Raw genomic sequence first — 11,183 nt, 5'->3', positions numbered from 1 at the left:
TATACGAGTACACGCTTGTCTTTCAAAGAGCCCTCTATCGTCGCTTTGAAAGGTGAAGGTGACTAACAACATATTTGCAGCAACAAAAAATGACAATTATATGTACTGGTGATGTGCAGTATTCAAAAAATGTCGTATGAGAAACTGCGATTTTAGTAAAGTTTTTATAATAGAACGATAACAGGGGAACCTGCTCCAAGTTAATGTAAGTTTAATACGAAAACGAATGCTGTAATTTAGTCATTCAAATCTGAACTGTCTTTTCCAATGACAATCTTAAAAATTTGTTTTAACAATCGACTGTGTTATTTGTATTGGTTTGCGGTTTTTATACTAATATTCCTTGTTATCCTGGTTGATTTTCAGTCTAAGTTTACATTGTCCCGTTTTTAGTACAGCAATTACTAAATAATTTATAATGTAAGACACCCAAATTCTTTATAATAGGAGAGTTAGCACAGTCAACAGACAGATCCTGTAACAGTTTGGGGATGGCAGAAGTCCATGTGATTGGGCAGGTGATTGGTGCCACTGGTTTTCCTGACCAAAGTTTATTTTGCAAATGGGGTATTCACACAGGTAACTAAGCCAATATGTAAAGTTATTGCTAAATTAATACTTGGGCAAAAATTACTTGCGTTGTTAGATTAAAACCAAGAAAATTTATTTCATATTTAAAGAAACAGATTTGAAAAAGTTATATTACGCAAACTTGTCTAACAATAACAAGGTTTTAAAAACTGTGTTTGAACAGCCAAACAATTTTCATCACTTTCTTTTCACATATTTCCACTTAAGACTTCATATGCATGTAGTAGTGTGTCTGGAATCTCACACTAATTGTCATTGACAGATCATTCTTAATGTGGTATGTTTGCAGGTAGTGCCTGGAGAGTACTGGCAGGGTTGAAAGAAGGACAAACCCAGGTTGACAACCCACAGGATGATGAAATAACCCACTGGTGCCATCCTATAGACATCCACTTTGCCACCAAAGGATTACAAGGTACACTCTCTGTCACATTGTGCAGTTGAACTAGAGGGAATGGGTATTTGAAGACCAAACTCAGACTAATTTAAGCATGAGAACAATATTACAAATATTATTATTTTGATTATAATTTCAGTTACTGCTATTTGTATTACCAGCATAATTGATTAAAATTTTTGTCAATTTTTTTTCTGCATGTAAAATATCAGCTGATGCATATTTTCTACAAATCATTTTCAGGCTGGCCAAAAATACACTTCCAAGTGTGGCATCAGGACAGTTACGGTAGAAATGAACTTTACGGATATGGTTTCTGTCACATACCAATGTCACCAGGAATTCATGACATAGAATGTCCAACATGGATGCCAAAGGGGACATTCAGGGAACAGATTTCACAGTTTTTCCTTGGTGGGGGACCCCAGTTGAGAGACCCAGACTTTGTATACAATGGTAACAACAGGTTTACATTATCAACTGTTGCCATGGGAAAAGTTCACTTACATTTAGGGATCATCCTGAGGAATTTTGACAAGTTTGGAATTGAATGCTAACATTTCTTGACTGACAGGCTTGGCTGATGTCTCAACTGACAGATTAAAGTTAAAAATATTCCATTGGACAACTTTCAGAAGTCAGAACTCTTTTATAAAATATTTGTGAGCAACTTTTTTTAATTACCATAAATGTATATTCAAGATAACAATACCTGTAATATTTTATTTGCTAGTAAAGTTGTGTGTAAATAGTTTTGTCTTAATGAATTTGCATTTTTTTTTCAAAATAATCTTTGATACAAGTGCAGGGGTTTATATGTGTTCTATTTATTTTAAGAAGAAATGATATATATATGGCAAATTGTTTTTATGATGTCAATTTACAGAAAAATATCATTCAGTGGTGCAAAGTAACTGTAACTGTAACTGATTTCTCTGCATGACTTAGTGTTTGGTAGTACTTCATATAGTAGTCTTATTTTAGCTTTGAAAATTGTATTGTTTTCATGTTTTTGTAGAAGTTTTGTGAAAAAAGGTACACAACATTTGTTCATTTTATTTATTTCGCTTTATTATAATACATTTATAATGATGTATAGAATAAATTTATAAACCAAAATTCTGAGACTGTATTTTTTTCAGGTAAAATTCTTAAAGAAGTTTCATGTGTATGAAGATATAAAATATTTCAATTCTAAAAAGTATTCACCACTATACTTAAAAGGCACATCCTTTACATTTTATATAAAATTTTCACCTTTTGGGAATACGTCGGATAAAGATGATAGTATTCCATAAAACGTATTGCTGTAAATATGATTAGAAAGTAGATTTTTATCACAAAAAACATAGATAAATATTTCTCTTAACAAAACTACCACACGTATTTTATAAAATGACATCCAGCCCTTTTCTGCTCAGCCGTCTTCTGTGGCCCAGTAACTGTAATCTGTAACAATTCTGACTCGCCTTTTATGTTTTTATGGTGCGACCAGACGCTCTGCTGTGTCTCCATCTTCTTTTCGTGGACTCTGACAAGCGGCTCTTTCTTCACTCTCAGCACTCACTTGTTGATTTTTACACCTTGACCTCGTTCGGACTCGGGTGTCTCCGTTCGATCCCAGCAGCCGAAAGGCTTGGTGAGAAAACCATGGATGTGAAATGAATTCTTGTATGTTTGGTCGTCTTCTGTAGTCAAAGGTAAATGCATATTTGACAAGAGCAACAACCTGCAACGAAACTTTCCTCTGCCTGCCTGGCCAGTAAAGAGATAGTCGCCGATGTTCGTCCAGAAGACTGGAATTCCCTTTGCTCTCGTCGAACGGCATTTTCCCGGTGACCATGATGTATAAAATCACTCCTAATTATGAACAAATAAAAATCGACGTATTTTTTTAACGACATGACCTTTACTCAGTAATGGGAATTTTTTTCACAAATTTTTTTTCCAACTGTATACTTCTCAAATTGTTTCTTCATGCCTTTTCAGTGAAAAAAACTGCTGTTAGTGAATTGTATTTGAATACGCAACATTTCGATTTTTCTCATTATTTATTTATTTATTTATCTATTTACAGTGTAGAAGAAGAAAACTTCAACTTACCAAGTGCCCAAACATCTGCCTTGAACGGTTGGTAGGGTAACCCTATAAGGATCTCAGGAGCAGCATATGCCTTAGACCCGCAGTAGGTCTTGCTGAGTTCCTTCATACTCTCCGGCTTCGCAAACCCAAAGTCGCAAATTTTCATATTCATGTTAGAATCCAACAACAAATTTTCCAATTTCAGGTCCCTGTGACTTATTCCCTGTTCGTGTAAATACCGCACGGCATCAGACACTTGGCGCATCCATACAAAAGTCTTGCTTTCGGATATTGCCCCTTTCTTCTGTATAAATTTTAGCATATCCCCATTGTCAGCGTATTCAAGTATCATAAAGATTCTATTGTTGTTTTCAAATTGTTCTAACATTTTAACTATATGAGGATGAGACAGACTAGGCCAGATTTGCATTTCTCTGGGTAAAAACTTCAGTTGGAAATCTACAGGCGCTAGCTGTTTATCTATTATCTTCACGGCAACTTTTTCATTGACCGATCTCCGAAAGGCAAGAGCAAACTTCACTTTTGAGTAGGAGCCGCTTCCCAGCGTTTCTCTGACTAAATATCCCCTCCTCGCTAATATTGCACGATAGGTCGGCCTGTATCCCGCAACCGGCACCAAATCGTGGTCCCGTTTCAGCGATACTGGTTCACATTCGTTTTTCATCTTTTGTAACTCGTCACACAAATGATGTGGACTTGTGGCGCTGGATATTCTTGGTGGTGGTCCAGGGGATTCCATTTTTCTTTGTCGTCGCTTCTTTTCAATGTTGGCCTCCACGAAATGATATTCTGCTATGGTTACTGTCTGTAGCGTCACGTGAAGAAACTATGGTGATAAAAACAACACCATGCAGCCGGTTGTGACGTTGTGCTTGGTTTTCGACGTCACGTTACGTCATGAGAAGCTTCCATCATTGTCCTCTCATGATGTGTCTTAGTCTTAATCTTAGGTCCTCCTGTCTAACGTAGGACATTGGGCGGCAAACCTTTTCCAACTTGTTCGGTCATGATGTGTAGGCAATTCTTTTGTTGTAAAATAATTTATTTATCTTCAGATTAAATTTTGATTCATCAAAGCATTCTAATTTAATAAAAGGTTATGGGGGAATCCTTTCTCTGACATAATGCTTTATGTTAAAATCAATAGATCATATAAACTCGAGCCGTTCCGATAGGAATGTAGGGATTGAATTGTTACATGACAGGCAATCTAAAGCATTTTCTCCTTTTTTGAGAGTGCGCGAGAAAAAAAACGCTCCAAGGAGTGTTTGAGTGGGTACAGGGTGGAAATGTGTAGGATACAAAAGTAGCAATGAAATTCCGCCTAGATTTGTTCTGCGCGTTTGCGTTTATGGCAATGTATAAATGATAGATACATGTAGATAGATACATTCCTAGGAAGTAATGTTATATACTCTTATATCTTATCTTATAAGTAATACGCTGTCATCACTCTTTTCTTGTTCAGTAGCCGATATATGATGTTCTTGGTTTTAATACAACTATTACATAACTAAAATATATCTTGTTTTGATCAATCAAATTTCATTACAAGCAAGAAAAAAAGCACACATTACATGATAATATTTTCCCAGCCTCATGATAGACAAGCAAGTCACAGTGAAATTTAAACAATTAATGCACAAAACGCAAGAATAGGGACATGTATATAAGGAATAAATAGATTCAAAACTAACGATTTTGCATTTGCACCTGTTATTCATCTTGTCATATACATTGCATCTGTATAAATACTGTATTTCCCTTATTATGTACAGACACAGATGTGTCTGTACATATTGCCATCACCTGCGTCTGTCGTCGCCGATGGCGATGCCGATGGCGATGCCGGCGCCGTGCACTTTCCTTGTAAACACGATAAGTGGAGGGCAGTTTTACTTTTTGGCTTTATATTTACAGAGCTGATGAATATTCATAAAACGCAGGTCAAGTTCGAAAATCAGCATGATCGGGCCATTATTGTAGAAGTTATGCTGTTTTTTCACTTTTCAGCATATTTTTCACATTTCCTCAGATTCAATTCTTAGGCATGTTAACAGTCTCATTATTAAACTAATAAGATACGTAAAAGTTTTTGTTTGACATTTCCTGCATCTTTACAACATTGTTAGTTGATTTTGTAAAAGTGATGGTAAACTTGTTATCGTGTATTGTGTAATAAAGTTTCAAAAATGGAAATAAACTCATATCATTGCAGTTTGTCAGATTCAATCATTCACTATGTTCAGAATCTCAGAATGGAAGAAATTGGACATTTAACACTGCTCTATTGATATTTTTCCCATCTCATCAATTTTCTTAGTTGATCATATAAAAATGGCAGTAAACTGTTAATTTTGTTTTATGTTAAAAATTGTTAAAAATGGAAAAAAAAACATTTTAGAACAGTGCTGTCTTGTTTACATTTTGGCATTTTCAAGTTGTGACTTTGAAGTTCCATGGGCCTGAAGACCTTTGCTAGTCAAATTTTCTGAATATCCATGATACTAATATTTTATTATTAAAAATTGATGGTCATTATGATGTTAAACATTATGTAATATTGCATCAAAATTTGAAAAAAAAAACTATTTTGGGCACTGCTCCCATGATGACCATTTAAGAAAAACCATGTCACTTACTGTTCTCAAACAGTACAGTAAATATATATAGATGTGTCTGTACATATTGCCATCACCTGCGTCTGTCGTCCCCGTCATCGCCGGTGCCGGCGCCGTGCACTTTCATTGTAAACACGATAAGTGGAAGGCAGTTTTACTTTTTGGCTTTATATTTACAGAGCTGATGAATATTCATAAAACGCAGGTCAAGTTTGAAAATCAGCATGATCGGGCCATTATTGTAGAAGTTATGCTTTATTTTTCACTTTTCAGCATATATGCAACACTGTAAACACTTTCCAAGGAAAACCATAGGCCTGTTGTCATGAAACTCACAGGAGTAATCTATCTTACTAAAACGCAGGTCAAGTTAGAAAATCGGCATGATCAGTCCACTATTTTAGTAGTTATGCTTTTTTTTCACTTTTCAGCATATATGCAACACTGTAAACACAATATAAGAAAAACAGATAGGCCAATTGTCATTAAACTCACAGGAGTGGTCAAAAAGCCAATTGTCATTAAACTCACAGGAGTGGTCAATCCTGCTAAAACACAGGTTGAATTAAAAGATCAGCATAATCGGGCCATTATTTTAGAAGTTATGTTGTTTTTTCACATTTCCTCAGATTCAATTCTTAGGCATGTTGACAGTTTCATTGTTTAATTAATAAGATATTAAAAGTGTTTGTTTGACATTCCCTGCATCTTTACAACATTGTTAGTTGATTTTGTAAAAATGATGGTTAAATTGTTATCGTGTATTGTGTAATAAAGTTTCAAAAATGGAAATAAACTTATATCATTGCAGTTTGTCAGATTCAATCATTCACTATGTTCAGAATCTCAGAATGGAAGAAATCGGACATTTAACACTGCTCTATTGATATTTTTCCCATCTCATCAATTTTTTTAGTTGATAATATAAAAATAGCAGTAAACTGTTAATTTTGTTTTATGTTTAAAAATGTTAAAAATGGAAAAAAAGCGTTTCAGAACAGTGCTGTCTTGTTTACATTTTGGCATTTTCAAGTTGTGACTTTTAAGTTCCATGGGCCTGAAGACCTTTGCTAGTCACATTTTCTGAATATCCATGATACTAATATTTTATTATTAAAAATTGATGGTCATTATGCTGTTAAACATTATGTAATATTGCATCAAAATTTGAAAAAAACCTATTTTGGGCACTGCTCCCATGATGACCATTTAAGAAAAACCATGTCACTTACTGTTCTCAAACTTACAGGAAAGAAACATGGGACTAAAATATAGCTTCAGTAGGCAATGCAATCTGCCAGTTAAACAGTTTTTTTTTTTTTTTTTTATTGTGAAAATTTAATTTTTTCACATTTTTACATTTTCAAGGTGTGACTTTTAAGTTCCACAGCTTGAAGACCCATGCTAGTCACATTTTCTGAAAATCCATGATACGTATATTTCATTATTAAAATTTGACGGTCATTATGCTGTTAACCATTATGTAATATTGCATCAGAATAGAAGAATACACAATTTTGGGTGCTGCTGCTATGATGACCATTATGGGAAAACCATGTTTCTTATGATTGCCAAATGTTCAAAACAGAAACACAGGACTAAAATGCAGCCTGAGTTGAAAAAGCAGTCTAATTGGCTTCTTTTTCTGGAAGTTTTACATTTTCAAAGGGTGAACTTGAACTCCCATGGGCCTGAAGCCTTATGTTTGTAACACATTTTACTTACATTGGTATTACCTGTTGAGCATAATTAAAATTTGATGTTGAATTTGCAGTTTAACATAATGTACTTTTGCATCAGAATTGACAGTAGCCTATTTTATTTCCTGCTTTTTTAGGTGATCATATAAAAATGGCAGTAAACTTTTAATTTTGTTTTATGTAAAAAAAAATTGTTAAAAATGGGGGGAAAAAACATTTCAGAACAGTGCTGTCTTGTTTACATTTTAGCATTTTCAAGTTGTGACTTTGAAGTACCATGGGCCTGAAGACCTTTTCTAGTCACATTTTCTGAATATCCATGATACTAATATTTTATTATTAAAAATTGATGGTCATTATGCTGTTAACCATTATGTAATATTGCATCAGAATAGAAGAAAACACAATTTTGGGTGCTGCTGCCATGATGATCATTATGGGAAAACCATGTTACTTATGATTGCCAAACTTTCAAAAAAGAAATACAGGACTAAAATGCAGCTGGAGTTGGAAAAGCAGTCTAATTGACTTCTTTTTCTGGAAGTTATACATTTTCAAAGTGTGAACTTGAACTCCCATGGGCCTTATGCTTGTTACACATTTTACTTACATTGGTATTACCTGTTAAGCACAATTAAAATTTGATGTTGAATTTGCAGTTTAACATAATGTACTTTTGCATCAGAATTGACAGTAGCCTATTTTGTTATTTCCTGCTTTTTGTCTGTACATTTGACAGCTTTGCTGCCTTGTTTATAATTGCTGCCAGTTGAACACATTTAGCCAAGTCAACTATTTCACCAGGATTGAAAAAAAGTATGGTACATTTAACTAACGAGTGATAATTGCAGTTACATGTACATTTTCGTTTTAACCATAATATTACTGAAACTGAAAGTTTTGATGACCAGTACCAACACATTCGAGAATGTTTCGGTTTAAATCAACAAATCAGTCGTCGTTCCGTTGTCTTTTGCGTTTTCGAGCGTCTGTTCCATCCTGTTGGTATAAAGACAGTGGGGGTAGATTTCTTCTTTGTCTTGTTACAAGGGGGTTCCTCGGCGTTTCTTTTTCCATTCTCATTTTCCACAGCTCCTCCGTCAGTTCACGCTTCTCCTTTTCCCAGCGTTCTCTGTCTTCGTCAAATCTCCGGCGTTTGTCTTCTTTCGTTTTCTCAAGCTCTGAATTATTTGACAATAGTTTCCCATGCTCTTCAGAGAGACGCTCTATCTGTCCACTTAACTGTTGATTCTGTCTTTTAATACCTGTCAGTTCTGATCGAGCGCATCCATCTAAATTGTACTCCTTCTGCATTGATTTTATTTTGGCGTGTAGATCTTTTATTTGTCCTTCTTTTTCCTTTGCAAAAATATTCAACATCTCCGAATGTTGATTTTTGAGATCTGAAATTTCATTTTGCTTTTTCATTTCGGCAACAGTCAGTTCTTCTTTTAAATGGAGTAATTCTCGTTGCAAATCACAGATTGTCTCGTTTTTTAGGCTGATCAGATCTTTCTGATCATTAATTTTCTTTAGATGGCATTGTTCTCTGTCTGTAAAATCATTTACCAAAGCATCTACTTGCAATTTGATTTGGGCTGCCTTTCCGACATATGGTGCATGGGAAAACTCAATTTCCTTTGTGGGACCTATCTGAGTTTTCAAAATTCTTAGTTCTTCTTCAAGTTGAACTATTTTCTCTTTCATTTTTTCTTTATCTTTCCTCTGTGCTTTTGCTCTTTCCTTAAATTCTTGTCTTTTAAGGAAACTTTCTGAAAAGTTAGAGGTGGATAAAGTCGGATTAGTTTGATCGTATTTGTTACTGACACTTGTATCATATAAACTAGGTAAAAACAGACTTTAAAAAGCCTAATAGAAGTAGGTCTATTAGGGGCGGATCCAGGATTATTTAGGAATGACAGGCCTCGGATACGAAGCCGACCCTCGGCCCCCTTGGAGTGTTTTGGAGGGCAAAGGGTCCCATTTGGAATGTTTAAGAACTATTAATCAGCTTGTCAAAATCTAATTTCAAGAATGGAATATTTGTGTGTTTTTTTTTTCAGAAACCCAAGGGGGGTAGAACCCCCCTGACCCCCCTCTAAATCCACCACTGAGTATATAAATTGCACTAGTAAAGTTCAATATCAACATACCAAAATAACACATGCCCATTTAACTTGGATATATTCTCACGGTCGTCTCACCTGTAATTATTTTATTAACTTTTCAATAGCACAAAACCCATTTATTTATTCGCGTCATTTTGCACATATTTTGTGTATTTTGATTGCACTTCGCAGCGGAAGCGATTGGAGTTTAGTGACCCATAAGATATTTAGCAAAAGCATTATTCAAGACAGCATTGCGATCAAAAATGAAAGCATAATTTTTAGTTCGACGAATCTACGAATATTTTCTCCTGTTAAAAAAACGAAACAAACACAAGTAAGCTCATTATAGGCCTACTCTGTTGGTCAATGTTGACCAAAGTTTTTTTCAACGGAGGAAAATATATGAAAAGAGTCTATAATTATAAGGTGAGACTATTTCGTTTTCAAAAACAAAACGTCTCTATATTACAAGGGGCGGATCCAGAGATATTTTCTGACAGTCTTCCAAATTATATTTGTTGTTCCATCCTCCATTTTTGACCGTCTTCCGGCAGAAAAAATTACATACCAACAATGTAAACTCTAAAAAAAAAAAAAAAAAAAAAAAAAAGCTTAAGGCGCTGTCTTTCCATAGTCTTATTTTGGACCATGACGGCTTTCGCCACGTCACTTAAATAGCAAGAGTGTGATGTGGTATATGACCTGTCTTTCACGTACGCCTACTGTACTCAAGTTGTGCCTGCTGTACTACTACTATCAGCTGGATAGTCACGCCCCCACTCTATTCACCGAAGAAATACCGTGCCTTCACAATTACTCTCAAACTTGAAGATCAAATATTTGATCTCTAGATAGTTTGATATTGATAATTCGGTTTGCAACCATACTTTCGTTTTTACGTTTTTGCCCTCATACATTTAATCAGTACATTTTTGATTTAATATTTACCTGACTTAGGTGCTCCAGTGCGGCTCTCCGTCCGACCCTGAACGCCGTGTAACATCTCGCGAGGCCCATAGGACCAGCCATCACTGATCTCTTCCGAGTTGTCCATTTCACTCGCGGAGACAACGGTCTTCACGGCCGTCTCCGGGCAGGAGTGTCGTGCCTCAGCCATTAGACCCCCTATAGTGGAACAGGCTACGGTAGATCCTGCCTCTGCGTTGTCCTTGCAGTTCAGTGCACAATTTTGCAGCTTATGTTGTAGGACATTCCGATGCCTTTTGTGTCTATTATGTGGAAAGAATAGACTGTTATTTTTTCCTTGGCGTTTGACAAGAAATGAGGTCATTATAAGTCAACAGATATGAGAAAACATTGATTTCTTCCTGGAGATGAAAAGGTATGGATATTGCATACCATTATTCCTATTCAGTTAGTTATAATTAAGTTGTCTCAACAGAAGGGCATTTTAATAACGTGCGTAGCAAAAATAAAACATGAAACATAATAAAAAAGAAAAGTGGAAAAGTCCAGCCCATTCCTTGCATCCACTTGTGTTGGCCTTTTGGCTATCTGTGACCAGCAAAGCCTAAGTTTCTTGGCCGCATTTATAAGAAACAATATACTGAAAGAAAAAAAAGAGAATAAAATGGATTTTGCTTGCACTTTCGATATTTCCCTATTAAATGACTTATGTCAGCTTAATTCAATACATTTA

The 11,183-nt window shown here is 35.2% G+C and overlaps 3 protein-coding genes across 3 annotated transcripts; 1 reads left to right on the top strand and 2 right to left on the bottom strand.

Annotated features, from left to right (window-relative positions):
* Positions 1–27: 27 nt before the first annotated feature.
* Positions 28–2,107, top strand: LOC106166137 (B9 domain-containing protein 2). Its single transcript, XM_013544584.2, has 4 exons — positions 28–205; positions 448–579; positions 881–1,006; positions 1,232–2,107. Exons 2-4 carry the CDS (start codon positions 492–494, stop codon positions 1,543–1,545), a joined length of 528 nt encoding a protein of 175 aa, XP_013400038.1. The 5' UTR covers positions 28–205; positions 448–491; the 3' UTR covers positions 1,546–2,107.
* Positions 2,108–2,150: 43 nt separating this feature from the next.
* LOC106166127 (testis-specific serine/threonine-protein kinase 3-like) lies at positions 2,151–4,855 on the bottom strand. Its single transcript, XM_087004693.1, has 2 exons — positions 3,092–4,855; positions 2,151–2,848 (listed from the first exon to the last, which is right to left on the bottom strand). The coding sequence occupies exons 1-2, from the start codon at positions 3,828–3,830 to the stop codon at positions 2,469–2,471; spliced, it is 1,119 nt and encodes a 372-aa protein (XP_086860819.1). The 5' UTR covers positions 3,831–4,855; the 3' UTR covers positions 2,151–2,468.
* Positions 4,856–8,218: 3,363 nt separating this feature from the next.
* Positions 8,219–10,670, bottom strand: LOC106166140 (uncharacterized). The gene is made up of 2 exons (XM_087004692.1): positions 10,472–10,670; positions 8,219–9,184 (listed from the first exon to the last, which is right to left on the bottom strand). The coding sequence occupies exons 1-2, from the start codon at positions 10,638–10,640 to the stop codon at positions 8,364–8,366; spliced, it is 990 nt and encodes a 329-aa protein (XP_086860818.1). The 5' UTR covers positions 10,641–10,670; the 3' UTR covers positions 8,219–8,363.
* Between the last annotated feature and the right edge of the window lie 513 nt (positions 10,671–11,183).

Source organism: Lingula anatina, chromosome 2 (genome assembly GCF_051362555.1).
Source record: "Lingula anatina isolate TDL-2025a chromosome 2, LinAna3.0, whole genome shotgun sequence".
NCBI classification, from domain to species: Eukaryota; Metazoa; Brachiopoda; class Lingulata; order Lingulida; family Lingulidae; genus Lingula; species Lingula anatina.
The sequence above is the reverse complement of the archived record's forward strand: the minus strand, read 5'-3'. Positions and strand labels throughout refer to the sequence as shown.

Coding starts and splice junctions, on each gene's coding strand:
- LOC106166137 (XM_013544584.2), top strand. CDS start 492: ATGGCAGAAGTCCATGTGATTGGGCAGGTGATTGGTGCCACTGGTTTT. Junction 580..880: donor CAAATGGGGTATTCACACAG/GTAACTAAGCCA, acceptor GTATGTTTGCAG/GTAGTGCCTGGAGAGTACTG. Junction 1,007..1,231: donor TGCCACCAAAGGATTACAAG/GTACACTCTCTG, acceptor AATCATTTTCAG/GCTGGCCAAAAATACACTTC.
- LOC106166127 (XM_087004693.1), bottom strand. CDS start 3,830: ATGGAATCCCCTGGACCACCACCAAGAATATCCAGCGCCACAAGTCCA. Junction 2,849..3,091: donor GGCAGATGTTTGGGCACTTG/GTAAGTTGAAGT, acceptor GTTCATAATTAG/GAGTGATTTTATACATCATG.
- LOC106166140 (XM_087004692.1), bottom strand. CDS start 10,640: ATGGCTGAGGCACGACACTCCTGCCCGGAGACGGCCGTGAAGACCGTT. Junction 9,185..10,471: donor CACTGGAGCACCTAAGTCAG/GTAAATATTAAA, acceptor CTAACTTTTCAG/AAAGTTTCCTTAAAAGACAA.